General features: G+C 38.6%; 1 protein-coding gene across 3 annotated transcripts in view; it reads left to right on the forward strand.

Annotated features, from left to right (window-relative positions):
- Positions 1-16042, forward strand: part of lrch4 (leucine-rich repeats and calponin homology (CH) domain containing 4) — a 33473-nt gene extending 17431 nt beyond the window's left edge. Inside the window, exons 3-19 of one of the 3 annotated variants that reach the window (XM_046851280.1) lie at positions 903-1032; positions 1674-1779; positions 2013-2259; positions 2670-2766; positions 2863-2965; positions 3089-3198; positions 3369-3421; positions 5147-5275; positions 5565-5636; positions 5859-5913; positions 6013-6064; positions 6191-6289; positions 7814-7911; positions 8972-9109; positions 9220-9297; positions 9580-9585; positions 13674-16042. In XM_046851280.1, coding sequence (XP_046707236.1) covers positions 903-1032; positions 1674-1779; positions 2013-2259; positions 2670-2766; positions 2863-2965; positions 3089-3198; positions 3369-3421; positions 5147-5275; positions 5565-5636; positions 5859-5913; positions 6013-6064; positions 6191-6289; positions 7814-7911; positions 8972-9109; positions 9220-9297; positions 9580-9585; positions 13674-13820 — 1720 coding nt within the window. In that variant the 3' untranslated portion in view covers positions 13821-16042. Of the gene's footprint in view, positions 1-902; positions 1033-1673; positions 1780-2012; positions 2260-2669; positions 2767-2862; positions 2966-3088; positions 3199-3368; positions 3422-5146; positions 5276-5564; positions 5637-5858; positions 5914-6012; positions 6065-6190; positions 6290-7813; positions 7912-8971; positions 9110-9219; positions 9298-9579; positions 12937-13673 lie in introns of those variants that run through there. The other 2 variants (XM_046851278.1, XM_046851281.1) reach the window with 2 other exon arrangements.
- Positions 16043-16482: the final 440 nt, after the last annotated feature.

The following is a 16482-nucleotide window of genomic DNA, read 5'->3' on the forward strand; positions in this document are numbered from 1 at the left end:
AGAAAGCAGTGCTTTCCTCTGATTGTGTTACACTGCCCTGTGACACCGCATGAGCAGCAGTTTAAAACGATCCAACTGAGTTAATGTATCTCAGAGGAAGAACATTAAGGTCTACAAAGTGGCAAATGAACGTGGTATGGGTGTAATAAAGTGCTCCAGGATATACTAAGTAATGAACATTTAAAAAGTTAAATTTGGAGCGGTGACATCACAATTTCGGGAAGCTTCACACCACATCTTTGTGCTCAGGATTTACAGCTTTTCCTTACGAAGCTCTGACACTGGAGAGTCCCTACTGAATGATACCATATCAATCATTGTGTTTTTATTTAAAATAGCAACATGTTTTGTAATCTATTTTTTTTTTATTAGGTTTAGAAGGTGTAGCGTGTACACCATATAAGTCTGGGCATGAGAATTGATAACGTGTTCGAGCAAGCACGGTTTTTAATGTGATTTTAATGTAATCACCAGAAAAGTTCTTAACATTTCTATCGTATGTTAATGTAAAATGTCTTGTATAATCTTAACTGCTGCATTCTCTGTGTTTTTGTTTTCATTTTGAAAGTATTGGGTTTATTGAATTATTTTATGCCAAAATGTGAGAGAATAAGAGAATTTCTCATGTTTAAATAAACAGGCTTGCTATGTGATTATAACTCTTATGAGAATTATAGAATTATAGAGTCATTATAGAAATAACAGTATTTATGTCTGGTTAGCTTAATTTATTACTTATATAATATGTCCATTTGAATAGATTTTAGTGAATGTAATTCTCACCAATCATGCATATTAGTTGGTAGCATATGCACGTAGAGTCTTAACAACACTAACGATGACGAGCATAAACAGTTGCTGAAAATACAACAAACCTAATTGTTTATTTATTGTTATTACAGTCGGAATCAACTGTCCAGTTTGCCCACATCAGTATGTGAGCTCCCTCTGTTGCGGGTGCTCAACATCAGCAACAACAAACTACCAGTCCTCCCTGTTTCCATACACAGACTCGCACAACTCCGGCAACTGGTAAGTACAACTCTCACCATCTTCAGCTTTCTCATTCTTCTTTCTGCTTTGGTACCAGCAACTAATAGAAATCAGGCGTGAGGCTAGCTGCAGTGCATTATGTAGATTGGGAAATTGATAACATCCTTATAATGAAGTTGTTTTTTTAACTAACACGGATTATTTTAATATCAATTGTTTGAAACCTCTCATTGGTGGACCTTTTATCTGAAGGTTTGGTCTAATATAATAAGCTGCTAGCTAGTGGAAAAATGTATTCACTTTGCAAGCTCAGTAAGTTCTGTGGTTGAAGTAGCTGGTTAGTGGGCTTTTTTTTCCTCCTCCCACAATGAATTACTGTGGATTCCTACTTTGTGCAGCTCAGTATCATGTCTTAGAGTAGATTTATGTCCTTATTGCTAGAAACAATTTGCGCAGCATTTTTTTTTTAGCAAATGTTGTACCTAATGATGTATTAATCATGGTTCCAATTGCTGTTCTATTGTTTGTTTAATTTTTATAAATAAATATACATATATTTTTAATATGCATTGGAGAAATGATGTATCTCTATGGCTGTAGGCTTTCTAAATATGTCCTGTATGTACAGTATATGTGTTGCTGTGAGGACGTACAGGCAGTGTCTCTGATTTTCTTTGCAGGATGTGAGCTGTAATGAGCTGCAGTGTTTGCCGGTGGAACTGGGTCAGCTGGAGGGTTTACGGGATCTGAACTTGAGAAGAAATCAGCTCACGACCCTGCCAGAGGGTTAGTTCTTCTCTCTTTCTCTCTCTCTCACACACACATGGACACACTATCCTGTCTCTTTCCAAAAAGTTATATAACATTTCTAAAAATGTCTTTGTTTACGCCTGTGCCTCAGAGATAAAATTGCTTGGAAATGTAGAAGTGATTAGTATAAAATCTCCAACCTTTAATTGAAGTTGGAATCAAACACTTAATATTTTGTATGATGTATTTATTTGCACTCTGCTACACAGAATTGGCTGAGCTGCCACTAGTCCGTCTGGATGTCTCCTGCAACAGAATTTCCCACGTTCCCGTGTGCTATCGGCACTTGCGGCATCTGCAGCACATCTCGCTGGACAACAACCCGCTGCAGATGCCCCCAGCGCAGATCTGCTCCAAAGGGAAGTTCCACATTTTCAAGTACCTTAACATGGAAGCATGCAAGAGAAGCCAGGACCAACTGGAGAGAGCTCTGCGGCCCAGTGGCTTCAGCAGCTGGTGAGGCCAAGATGAAGGGAGGATTGTGTGTGTGTGTGTGTGTGTGTGTGTGTGTGTGTGTGTGTGGGGTGGGGGTGGGGGGCTGGGTTATTGATGGTTTATGATTATTATTGATGGTGGCAATTTTTTTTGCTCTAATTTTAATGCTCGAAAAATGGTTTGCATTGTTTTGTGATCATTGAGAGTACCGGGTACTGAAATGTTATTAGCATATTTTAATAGAATTGTGCATTTCTCACAAATTGAATTACTAGAGTGAAATTAGTGTCAAGCAAATTAAACATTTTAGTGCTCTGGGGGGTTTATTCGATAATGAAATGGGTGAGTGAACTCACTCTCTCTCTCTCTTGTTCTCTTATTCCTTTCTCTCTTTCTGTTTTTCTTTCTTCTTTTTTTTTTGTCTAATGCAGTCTTTCAGATCAGGAGCTGTTCCCTGGTCAGTATGGTGGTCTGGACTCTGGCTTCAACAGCGTGGACAGTGGAAGCAAGAGATGGTCTGGAAATGAGGTAAAAAAAAAAAGGAGCATGAAACAATTCACCGAATTTCATCTGTGTGCAAATCTGTTCTTCGTCTCTCTGAACATTCTGCCTGTTTCTTTCCAGTCTGCTGACGATTTTTCAGAGAGATCTTTGCGATTGACGGATATCTCCCGCGAGCAGCACAAGGAAGAAGACGAGAGGAACGAGTTGCTGGATACGCCCAAAGGTACTAATCATCTCACACATTGAAGAAAGGGAAAAACTCTCAGTGCACACATATTTAAACTACTCCTCTTTCTTGGTGCATCTCTCTTTTCTTCTTTTCCTTTTTTTTCCCCTCCATCTGTAGTGAACGGAATCGTGGAGCAGGTGGATTTCCTTGATAGCAGTTTAACAGAAGAGGGTGAGGAAAACTGCAAAAAAGACACTCCCAGTCCTCCACAGTCATCACCCACACAGGCAAGAAGACGCATTAATCATTCATGTGTTTTTCCACAAAACTCTATTTTCCAAGCTTTGTAAAATATTAATAGATCTACATGTCTTCTATGACCTCAGTATTATTATTCTCATTACAGTAAATATCCATACTCATTGTCTCGTTTGTTCTTTTGCTTTGCGTGTTTCAGAAGACTGAAAGCAGGTCCACGCCCTCACAAAGCCCCGATTCAGTTGGCAGCAGGTAGGACTGTTTACACACAGCAGTGGAAGCATGAGCTCATCCACCTGAATTCACAAAAGACCTCTAGTTCCCATTGTATAAGAGCCTTAAAACTAAAACTGCTTTTAAATTCCTATGTATCGTATAGTAAATATCTTTATAAACCAAAACCATTTTGGACATATAATTTGGACTCCTACCTTTTCTCCTTCCCCTTTACCACTCATTGTGTCCCACTCTCACTTACTCTCCAAACCTCCGTCGCATAGTTAAGGTCAGTTTCTCGCTGTGTTTGTGGAGCTGGGAAAAGTCAACAGTGATTTTTATATTAGTTTCCTCCCAGACTTTAGGGCTGCCTGACTGACTGTGAACACCATTCCAGTTTTATTCAGGCTGCTGCTGTACTGCTTGTGTTTTTAACATACCCGTCTGAAAATGTCTGAATGTCCAGATGAGACTGCGAATTTTCCGATTGTTTGAAATGGTGCAATCTGAAGACTGTAAGATGTGTCGGAGCAACACTAGGAAACTGGATAGCAGGCACAATAACTGCATCATCCACCATCTTGTTTGTGTTGGGTTGAATAGATCACATTAGCGAATGAGCGAATAGTTTTGTTTTCTCAGTTCACACTACAACACGAATACTGCCTTTACAAATTACTTAAGAATGTGTTTTCAAAAGCTCCATTTTTACTTTCAGTGTGGGCAAAAAGGTGCATTTTTTAAAAGCTAGGTGCATTTTTATGTTTATACTGATTAATGTGGCTGTAGACTCAATGTTTAATAGAATTCTTGTAAAGAAAAAATGAAAAAATAAACATTTTGTAGTTACTTTAGTATACAGTAATCCCCCGTTTATCGCGGTGATTATGTTACAAAACCGCCTGCATTTAACGAAAAAAAAACGTGATAAAAGGATGCCACCACATAAATCGTATTTTATGTGTACAGTACTGTACTGTATTAACATTTTACTTAATTTTATGATTAATAATTATATTTTCATTAATAAATTTTATTATTTTAACATAAAACTCAATTAAAACAATTCCCTATAAGTTATTATAGGGTTATTATATAAGTTATTTCAATTCTGCAATAAACCAACCTGGGGATTTTTTTTTAGAATGTATCATTGATAAATATTCTACAAGCATGAAAAAAAAAATGCGAAATGTTAGTAATTTCACTTCTGGAAATCATATTTGGCGCATCATATAAGGTCGCAAAGAAAAACAATTCAGTTGCTAGTCTCAATGCCAAGGAACTGTGTCCACACATCTTGGAGCATCTGATATTTTATGTTCACTTTTGGCTCCCGGCTTTAGAATGTTAAATGGTTCAATCTGATTGGCGCTCAGTAATTCAATGCAAACACAATCAGCCAATTACAATCAACCAACCGAGAACAAACTACTTGTTTGTATTTCTCTGCCATCAGTCTGTAGTAATGATGGTATAATGAAAAATATAGTGCAGAAAAGCATTACCATACAAACATTACTAAACATGATTATATAGTGTGTTTAGAGTGAAGCAGGGTGTGTGTGTGTGTGTGTGTGTGTGTGTGTGTGTGTGTGTGTGTGTGTGTGTGTGTGTGCGTGCACGTGTGCTGAACTTGAGATTAAACCTGAGCTTGTTTTTTCCAGTCATAAGACTTAAAACCTTAAATGCCGCCTCAAACCTTTTTAAAGACAGGATGTTCTAGCATTTCTGTTGAGGGTGTAATTCTCCACTCTGCAGGAGGAGTGTTGGCCGTGACTCAGCTGATGCGGGCTCTCCGTCCAGTCCCACACTAGAGGAAAAGAAGAGGCCTGGCACGCTGCAGCTCTGGCAGGAGAGGGAGCGTGCTCAGCAGCAGCAGCGAGAGCGGTGAGCGCAGATAAACACTAGGAAGAAGAGATAAGGGATGTAAAAGGGTTTGATGATTTTGTTTTCAAAAGGAAATTTCATAAAAAAAATAAACAATATACTGTAAATGATCATTTCATAATTCATTGCTTAACATCCTGACTTGCTGATGAAACACCACAGTAGTATTGGATATTTGCTTTTATGAATTATGCCAGCAGTATGAGCAGTTTATAATGAAAGTGTGTATACAATTTTATTTTTTTATTTTTATTAAATCGTGTCTGTTTTTTTTACTCTTTTCTTCCAGGCTGCAGAGGACGGCAGTGAAAACAGGAAGTCAGTCAGCAACAAAACAGACAGGAACAGGAAGTGTCTCGTGGTAAGATGGTCGGGGCCTGTGCTGTGTTCGTGCTCATGTTGTGTTCACTGTCACTGCTGACAGCTAGAGTGTGGTGTTGCATGTTGGTCATTAACTTTGGGACGTGTGTTATGATGAATATAGGAAATTAGTTTTCTAGGTCAAAGTTAGTGTCCATCCTGTGTGCTGGTGAATGAGGTTGGTGACTTACTTACTACTTTGACTTTCTCTGTCTCCCTCTAGTGGTGACTCACCAGACAGTAGTGCTGCTGTTAACGGTCTTCGCCAAAGATCTGTTGTGAGTCTCATTTGTTTTTTTTTTTGTGTTTCTGCTCATTTACTTATTTGTTTTTATTTGCTTCTAAATGCAAATGCGTGTCCTGTGTCCCTCTTTTAGACTGTGGATCAGATTTATCCCACATCCCTCCAACGTTCAACAAGCCGCACAGGTGCAGCATCTTCACACATTTCTACATAATTACGCTCACACTTTCTATTTGTTGAACAGGTTGTTTATTTTTTGAGGTGGAAAGATAAATTGTAGTTAGATTTTTTTTCATATATATATATAATAGATGTGCCCTCTGCCAAGCCCTGTTCTCCCACCGGCAGTGCTCCCAAACCCAACAGCTTCCTCTTCCGCACTTCATCACGCTGCAATGTCAAGACTTCAGGTACACACAGAGCACAGGCATGAGCCATAGACAAATACTACTGTAAGAATGCTTTTCTAACACAACCAGGTTTGGTCATGCAGCCATATTAGTATGTTGGTTATTATAAAAACATTTCACTGTAATGGTAATGACGATAGCGAACGTGGTTACATTACTCAGCTCTGATTGGTCAGAACATCTTGATACATTTTCTATAACAGCAGTACTAATACTCAACTTACTCATGGATGCCACTTAAATCGATTTAAAGTATCGTGTGGTTAAAGGTGTCGTTGTTGCTGGGGTGAGATTGTGTGTGTGTGTGGGCAGAATTATTGTTTTTTTGGACAGCCTTTAACCTTGCTTTGCAAAGTACGCTTATTACCCTTAAAGAGAGGGCAAAAAGGAAAGCACAGTTTTTATATATACACTATATTGCCAAAAGTTTGTGGACACCTGGCCATAAGATTCATATGTGATTTTTGATCATTCCCAATCCACATTTACTCCCCATTTACTCTTATAATAATCTCCAATTTTCTAGGAAGGTGTTCCACTAGATTTTGGAGATTAATTGTGGGGATTTGTGTCCATTCAGCCTCAAGAGTGTGACATTTACAGCATTTAGCAGCATCTCTATTAATGAATAAATCATCACTGGTTCGCTAGATTACAAACTTAAGATACCATCAGCCTACAACACTTGTCTTCAAGAAAAAAAAAAATTATATAAAGAAGACAAAGCAAACAAGTGCTAGTTTAATTGTTTCAGGAAGAGGTAGGTCTCCACCCCCTCAGTGCCAGAACAGAGAAGAGCTTTAATAAAGTCAGGTACTGATGAAGGGTGAGGTGAGGAGGCCTGGGGTGCAGTCAGCATTCCAATTAATCATGTTCAATAGGGTTGAGGTCAGAGCTCTATAGCAGGCCACTCAAGAGTTTTTCACTCCAAACCACGTGAAGCATATCTTCATGGAGTTTGTATTGTGTACAGGGGCATTGTATGGTGAAACAGGTTTGGTTCTCCTAGTTCGAGTGAAGGGAATATTTCATGGTACTATATACAAAGACCTCCTGTACAATTGTGTGCCTTCAGCTTTGCAACAGTTTGAGAAAGAACCACATATGGCTGGAAAAGTCGGATGTCCAATACTTTTGTCTATGTCGTGTGTGTGTGTATATTTGGATAAATTCTTCTTTCTTAATAAGAATAATCATTTGGGCTGGAGGATAAAAACATACATTGTGTAAAACAATGAGCTTTAACTGTGCATACAAAGATTGTGTCTAATAAAAATGTTCAGGAAGTGTGCAGTTTTAAAAAAAAACATGGCAACCCATTTGTACTTTCACCAAATACTTCCAAATAATCCTCAGTGGTCCTGCGATAGTCTCATTCCAAATATGGGTGGGACAGGTACCAACAATGTGCACCTTTTAGGATGGTTGTACAAAAATAACCGATTGTGTTCGAGTTTCTGGATTTCATTCACAATTTGTGGAAATAACCTACTCAGATTCTGCTGGTGTTTGTCTTTGTTTTAGGGTCAATGCAGTCTTTGGCTGAGTCGGGTCGCAGTGAGTCTCGATCCACACTCAAATCACCACGAGAGGAGAGAGCAGAAATCTCTCAGTTACGTAAGGTAAGGAACACACTTGCAGTCATTTTACCTTGTACCATGCCTCTCCTCCAACACATCTCCCCGCATTTCACCTTCTTTGTCTTTGTGACAAGTGGACACTTTAATATAGTTTCTTTTCCACAGCCTGAATCTTCTTCTTCTTCTTCTTCTTCTTCTTCTTCTTCTTTCGGCTTCTCCTATTAGGGGTCGCCACAGCAGATCATCTGTCTCCATACCCCTCTGTCCTCTACATCTGCCTCTTTCACACCAACTACCTGCATGTCTTCCCTCACCACATCCATAAACCTTCTCCTTTTTCTTCCTCTTTTCCTCCTTCCTGGTGGCTCCATCCTCAGCATTCTCCTACCGATATACCCCATGTTCCTCCTCTGCACATGTCCAAACCATCTTAATCTCGCCTCCCTCACCTTGTCTCTAAAATGTCCTACATGTGCTGTCCCTCTAATAAACTCATTTCTATGTGAATTTGACAGCAATGAACCATGAAGTCGAACATTTTAGTGCAGGAAGCTTCCAAATTTATACAATTCGGCTCAATTAAACGACACCAGAACTCTGGTTATTTTGCAGGTTGGATTTAGAACACGATTCAGTTAAAAGCAGAGGTAGCATATCTATTGAAAATTAATAAGAAACGCGTTCTGATCAGGCTCAACTAGTAATGCCTGTACGTCTATTAATGGTAATCCAATCCGAAATGTTTTTATAGTAGAGTGTCTGTCAAGCTAGCTAGCTTAGCATGAGATTTATGTATAGTACTGTATATACAGGTATGTTTACATACTTTTTACATACAGTTAAATGCTTTAAATAGAATTTGAGATTCAGGGACCAGGACAGCATGTGAGTTGTGTATTTGGCAGTACAGGACAGCAATGCTAATAATATGTTTATTAGTGTTCTCTCACACTTTTTTTGGTAGGAATTAATTCTACTCAGTCACTTTATAATGCATCCGTTGACTCCTCAAGGTCGTCTCATTCCTCACTCTGCCATTTCGGCACTGACAGCATCATCTAACATTCTCTCTCTTTATTCTTGTCTGCTCTCCATCTGTCAGTCCCTAGAGTCCTCTCTGAAGATCACCCTTCCAGAAGATCTAGGCGAATTGTTGTCCAACGGCACCATCCTCTGCCAGCTAGCCAATCACGTCCGTCCACGGTCGGTGTCAATCATCCACATCCCCTCCCCTGCTGTGGTGAGTCCTCAGTGAAATCGATCTCCGTCTTCAGCCTATTTGAGCGCTCATGAGGCGAGAACACGTACAACTTTGTTTTTGCAAACTTGTGTTCCGTTTAATCCGTTCAGCCAAAACTGAGTGCTGCCAAGTGTCGCCTCAACGTCGAAAACTTCCTCGCTGCCTGCCGCAAGCTGGGCGTTCCCGAGGTAAAGGACTATCAGAAATTGTGTTTCCGTGTCTGTGCTGCCTTAAGTGTGTTTTCTAATGTGTGCTTAATTGTCAACGTATTACTGAATTCTGTCCGCTTTTTGCTTCTCACTTTTTCTTTATTTTACTCTTTTTCAATTTCTATTCTCTTTTATCTGCATTTTTATTCGCTTTTCAACTCTGTTTTTCTATTCCGCCGCCTCAATCTCGCTCTTGTTTTTTGTCTGTCTCTCTCTCTCTCTCTCTCTCTCTCTCTCTCTCTCTCTCTCTCTCTCTCTCAGACGGAGGTGTGTCTAGCGTCTGATATCCTCTGCAGTAAGCTGCGTGCTGTGCAGCGCTGCGTGGAGTCGCTCTTGTCGAGAGGAGGAGGAGGAGATGAGGAGTTGAAGGAGGATATAAAAGCACACTCTTCCCCTCTCTCTCCCTTCTCCCTCATCCCCACTGGCTTTTTGCTCTTCTACTGCCTCGTCATGGGCCTGCTCTACCTGCTCTACCACCACCTTACCGCATAAAGCGCATACATGCGTGTTTACATGAGAGCATGTTGTCAGATCTAAACGATGTGATCGCTACGCTTCCACGTATAATAAGGCTTTGCAGCAGTGCACTTCCACACCACGCCGCTCGAGGCATACCCTGCCCATCGCACGACACTACATGGAGACGCTCCATAGCAGAGCTAGCTCCACTGCCAGCTAGAGAGCCTGGCACACATACACACTTATACACCACACTCTAAACTGCAGTAAGCAGATATGGAACCAACTTGGTGGTTGTTTTATGCTGTATCTGTCTTTAACAGAATTGTATATAAATATATATATATAAAGAATTAATACTGTTACAATTTTATGGACAGACTTTGTGGGATTGCAGTTTTTTTTTTTTTTTAAGCATTTTATATAAGCTTCCCAGACAAAAAAAATTGCCATCAAATCTGTCTTTATTTTCTAATACCTGGTTGAGGACCAGTGCAGAAAAATCCAGACCAGCGTTTCATTTACCAGGTGCAACTCAGCTTCGTGTAGAGCGCTTTGATATTTCTCCTGCTCTTCTAAATAGTCTTCTAAAAAGTTTGCTACTTCCACATCAGCTACGAGTTGGCGAGAGCGAACGCATGCTTTCTCTGAGATAAAGTCAGTCAGCGATTTTTTTTTTGGAGCTGCTGCTCAAACACACTGGAGGAAAGTGTTATCTGCCCTCTTCTACATCCATGAGCTCATACCTGCATACAATTGGCTATAGAGTAATAATATTCGTCCCGTTTTGCTCTCTAGGACTCCTGCTCATGGATGGCTCAAGCTTTATTAGCTTTATTGGGATTTGGAATCAAACACCGTTCTGCTGTGTCACATGGGATCCTCATGTCACGAGTATTCTATGGTTTAGCTGTAGCATTTTTGTAAAGATGAAAGGACACAACTGCTTTGCGCTTCCTTTATTTAAGATGCACCGCAGACCATTTGCTAAAAACAGAATGTGCTGTGTGCTACCATTTTACATCAGTTTTTAGTGTATAATGTACTTAATTTAATTTTTTTTTTATTTGGGCAGTCAAGATGATGTTTCATGCCAGTAATGAAACTTTAACCACGAGGCATTCGTTGCTTTAATGCTGTTATCATAAGCGCATCCTGACTTCAGACATACGCTAGGGTCTTTGTTGTAGAATTCATATTTTTCTCTTTTTAGCAAAGTTTGCTCCATTGTCTGAGCGATTGAGGCGAATTTGCAGGGAGTCAGAAGTGTCTAAAGTGTTTGTGCTGCTATTGACAGATGGGTTTTTTGTTTTGTTTTGGTTTGTTTTTCTTTTTGTCTGGGGAGCTTATTAAAACCCTTCAAACAGTTCTGTTCGGTCCATTACGACTGGATGATTTTAATCAGAAATGATCGGTTTTAAAGTGGTATTTATCTGTTCTTAGTATCCATTTCCCCAAAGGGCTTCGCCACCGCTTTGCCTTAGATTACACACGGGATCAAGCTTTGAGGATGGTGTAGTGTTTGTATGTACCTGGGGAAGAGTGCGTTTTATAACTGTTTATTTAGTCACTGGCACAAATAGTAAAATCCACTCACATATTGTTGAAAGGGCTTTAAATTTTTTAACCACTTTGTCTCAGTGCTTGCAAATGTAAGTGCCTGCAATGTCTGACTGAAGCTACTGTCACAAACTCCACCATGTGTGTGTCCATTCCAGTCTCTCTGCCTTGCAGCATGTGTGTTATTAAACATTATGGAATGGTTTGTGAGAATGAGTTTTAAAGCTCCCTGTTCACATTTGATAAGAATATATCTTTTTAAATACTAATGTCGGGAGACTGGAATGAACCGGTTTGCTGTTTTGTTTATTTGTTTTGTCCTGTTGACTAACTGTGACCACCAGAGGGCAGTGGTGTTGCACAACTGCACTCGAAGCTATATGTCCAATGGTACTGAAGTAATGTTTCTGATTTATGTATATGTATTGTTTTGGTCAGCTTGCCATGTAAAGTTAAGTTATTGTTTATTTATTTATGCATTCCTGTGTCCAGCAGCAGTATTGGGAGAAACACGGCCTCATAGAGCAAAACCTCATCAGCTCTTCTCAAAGCATTGCGATATTTAGCCTTAAAAAAAAAATTAGGTTCTGACCAGATGATGTTCAGAAAACATGTGGTACGGAAATTCTGAGCCCAGAGTTTCAGTCAAATACAAGAACGTTTTCTACATAAGTAAATCTCAACTCCTGCTTATACATACAGACCCAAACAGCAAGTGTTAATGAAAGGCGTAAATTCTTCTCAGTGGAATAGCATCCCATTAAAACCTCTTTAAGCCTCTTTTTTTTTTTCCTTTTTTTTTCTCGTTAATGTTGGTTTTAGGCCCATGAGTACCCATGTTTCCTCAATACTGTCTACTTCTGTTGCTTTTGTGTTCCCTGCATACTTAATGTGATTTCGCAGCTTTGCAGACAGTTGACTAACGAGCAGACGCTCATCTGGAGAGAGTGATAAGGGCACATGGGAAAAGAATTGAGTAAAGGAAAAGAAGGAGAGGAGAAGCACAAGGGTGGGGTGATGGGATAGAAAATGCGCGGTGAAAGAAATGGGTTAATTTTCACTTATCCGATTTGTTAAATCCTTCCCTCTTATGGGTCTCTTAATGTCTTAAAACGTTAAAAACGAGACTTCTCAAACACACAGATACGAAAACGTCTTCTCACCAGTCCCATGACTAAAATCATCATTTTTTTATTTACTACATTTTTCAGTCCTCACAAATGAAATCATCTAAAGGGCTCAGTTTAACCGAAAGCCATGTTGCGTATTCAGAGCAGGGATGTTGAAGAACTACCCACAAACATTGCCCTTTTTGTGTTTGTTTGTTTGTTTGTTTGTTAGTTATTTTTCCCAAATACTTATAGTTTTTTGTTGGAGCAAAATCTGCAATAATGTTTCAACCAAAATGTCTCTTAGGGTGAAGCGAGTTACGAAAGCACCAAACTCACTGGAGTCGAATTTTTAAAACAGTTGTTAAGAAGCGAGATGTATTTTGTAATATTTATATCCCTCATGTATTTAAGGAGGTCAATTGTAAGTTTATATAGATTCAAGATTTTTTTTTTTTGTTGCTGTAATTATTAAAAAAGAAAGGAAAAACACACTTTTCTGTGCTGCTTCCTTTTCTTTCTTTATGGTTTTCTTTTTTCTTTCTCAAGCCAATCATCTTCTGTCAGGTGTCTGTTGATAGCCTTTAGGACTCTAGCCATTGTGTTTGCTTATTGCTCAGGTAAGTGATAAAATTATTCATACTGGGAGGTGAAGGAAAGACGGGATTGTGCATGGGCGAGTTTAAATCTTGTTGAAACACGTTGTGCTTTGGAAGAGTGGGAAAACAACGCTTTCTTTCTTGCTGCAAAAAAATGCATGGAGGTTAAAGCTGGAATAGTGACTGCGATAAAGAAAAATCTGCTTGTAAAGGTTCAAATGTGAGCGCATGAGTTACCATGTAGGGTGCATGCTGTTACTGCTGCTTGTCCTTTCTGCACAAAACCTGTGATCTGATTAAAGTGTTTCAGTTCCAGTCCTGCAATACCATGTCCTGTTGAGCTCTCTAGCTATCCACAAAGCACTACATCAACTCAATCTGGTGTGTTCGAGCCGTAGGGGTGAAAAGGGGGTAAAAAACAACAACAACTGAGAAAACTGCAGTATATTCATTCAGGACTGGAGCTGAAAAAGCAGGAATACAAATCCTCCTGGTGTGTGTTGCTGTCTGCATGCTGTCTGCACTAACCTGTACGTGCCTGTGTGCATGCTTGGCCTTGAATCGCATGTTTCTGCATTCTGCATGTCTATTGATTAACCTGTATGAACTGTCGTCCAAACTCCACCAGGACTCCCTGTGTCCAGCTCAGCTCATCCTGGAGGACGAGGGATTGAGCCGCATCGCTCTCACCGTCCAGACTCTGCTGGAGCTGCCCCCATCTGGACCACGCCGCTCCTCCCTTCAAACACCTGCGCAAAATACCAATAGCTCATAACGTTTAATACCCACTTCTGAACATCATCACTGTTTTATTCTACTGAAGGTACCTGAGCCTAGCGGTCTGGCCCGCCCTCTCATTGCAGATCCTTCTACAGCTGCTTGGGGTTTCTACTTCGGATTTTCATTCTGGTCCACTGTGAAGAGTCCGGGGACGATTGCAAATATTAAAACAAGAAAATTAAACGGGAACGTGTAAAGCCTGAAATGCGAGTCTGCCCCCTGTCTAATAATTGCCTCACTTTAAGATGATGTATGCAATGCAAATGATTTGTTTGACAGGGAAATGAGCTTCATTGCCGAGGTGGTGCTGGTGAAGTTGTTTTGTGGTTGGTTGTTTATACGCCGAAAATTAATTATGGCTGTAATCTGGGCTTTATAACAATGCAAAGTTAATTGATTTTCCTCAGGTAATTACTCTTGCATAGAATAGTCGAGGCAGTCTGGAGATAAGCCTTTAGTCATTAGAGTGATAGAATAAGTTAAAGCATGAGCACCAAAAAATATACATGCAGATAAAGCATTTGGGTACATATACACACACATGCACACACAAACAAGTAGACATACAGTATGTGTGCAGGTATATATAATATATACAATATATATTATAATACACACACACACACACACATATATATATATATATATACATTTTGATTTCAGCCCTGCGGTTTACCTAATAACCCTCTTTAATTAGGGATATTTATAGCTGCAGGAACCACACAGGACTCATTAGGGCTGAACCAATCTCGGCTTCACAGTGGCAGGTCTGCAGTCTAAAACTCTGTTCTTAGTTATATGAAACATCACTGAGCTTGTACTTTGCATCTCTGGTTCAGCTGCAAGATCCATGTGCAGTCAGTCCAAAACAATTCAGTTCAAATAGTGTAGTGTTTTTGTCACATTGTCATGAAGCAGCTTACAGAAATGGGCCTGCAGATTTGAAGCTTGAATGTATAACACTGAAAAAAGTGTTTTACATGTTTTCACTTTAAGAAATGTGGTGTGCATAAAGTCATTACTTTAAACACACATTATGTCCATTTTTCAGACAAAAAAAAAAAAAACTAGTGAAAGTGTCCAATGACTCATTCCTTCTAATGATATTACCTCCAACCAGAAAAAGACTCCAGACAACACCTTAAGAATCCCTGGCTTTCAAAAGGTAACTGGGTGACAGAGTTATGTACAGGTGTAGAAATGTAAAGTCAAAAAGCAATGTGTTGAAATGTTCTGTATGAAATATTATGAATAAGTGCTGGGATGAGTACAGGACAGGGTTAAATAGACTATTTCAGGAAGAGTTTCCACTGACTCAAGAGCAAGAATGGGAAATGTGTTTATGTAGAATCGTCCACCTCTACAGAAGGTGCAGAATTAGAGCATCAAGATGAATTTATACATACATGTAATGCCTAAAATACAGCAGTGATTCAGAAGAAGTAACCACAAACTTTCTAAATCAGCACCTAGTCCAGAAATAGGAAGAATCCTTCTTCTTCAAAAAATAAAATAAGAAATGATATATATACTTTTCAAGAAGAATAAATCTGATATATGGCTGTATATGAACATATATTAAGTATGATATATGTATATTCTATACATATGTAAGCTACATATACTTTAATATATTGTGTTACACCATTCATGATACATTAAAGTACAAAACGATATATGAGATACCTGATGTTAAGTTATGGTGACTATTTAACACTGATACACTCCTAGACAGTTTGGGAGATCAGACTTGTGCTTTTCTTGCGCATCTCTGCTGTCGGATGTAGATCTGTCAAATGCATAAATGTAAATGCAGGGAAATTAAATTATTCAGGCTCTTTTTGAATAAAGAAAACAATTCAAATAATTGAATATATTTGAAATGCTATAAAATAACAATTATTGTTCCAAATGACTCTTACATAACATGAACGCAAGAGAAAAAAAAAAAAAAAAAACGTAGTCGGGGTGGAAAATTTCCTGCAATATTTCCTGCAATACTGACTCAGCAACAAGGAAGATTTGGATTAAAAAAAAAAAAAATTGGAGAATTTACAAGGTACAGTGTTTTCTACATTTACAAATTATTTACATTTAAAGATTAACTGTTTTTTATGATTTGATCCTTCTTGATTTCATAAATATCTTCCCGCCTTCTATAAAAAATAAATATTTACAGTTACATTAATCATTAAAAGATGTACTGTCGACTGACTACAGCTTTGTCATCTCGGCGTATATTTTCCTTAGGACTAACTAATGATTGCTTTGATAATCGATTAATTTTATATATATATTTTACAATTTTGGTTATTTTGGGTAAATTTACAATTTGGTTTATTTTTTTAAAGTACATTTTATATATATATATATATATATATATATATATATATATATATATATATATATATATATATATATATAATGTACTTTAAAAAAATGCAAAAACCACATATTGAGTTATCTTCAATTTAGACATTTTAAAGCTAATAGTGGCTGCTTGTTGAGAAGTGCATGGGGGATTTCTCCTTGAACAAATTCACTTCTGCTGGCTTGTTCCTTTCTAAAAAAAAAAAAATAAATAAAAATAACGTGTTTGCATATCAACATATCGTTTTTCATGATAATTGCAGACGGCTATAATGCGAATTCTATAA

Source organism: Silurus meridionalis, chromosome 6 (genome assembly GCF_014805685.1).
Source record: "Silurus meridionalis isolate SWU-2019-XX chromosome 6, ASM1480568v1, whole genome shotgun sequence".
In the NCBI taxonomy this organism is placed as follows: Eukaryota; Metazoa; Chordata; class Actinopteri; order Siluriformes; family Siluridae; genus Silurus; species Silurus meridionalis.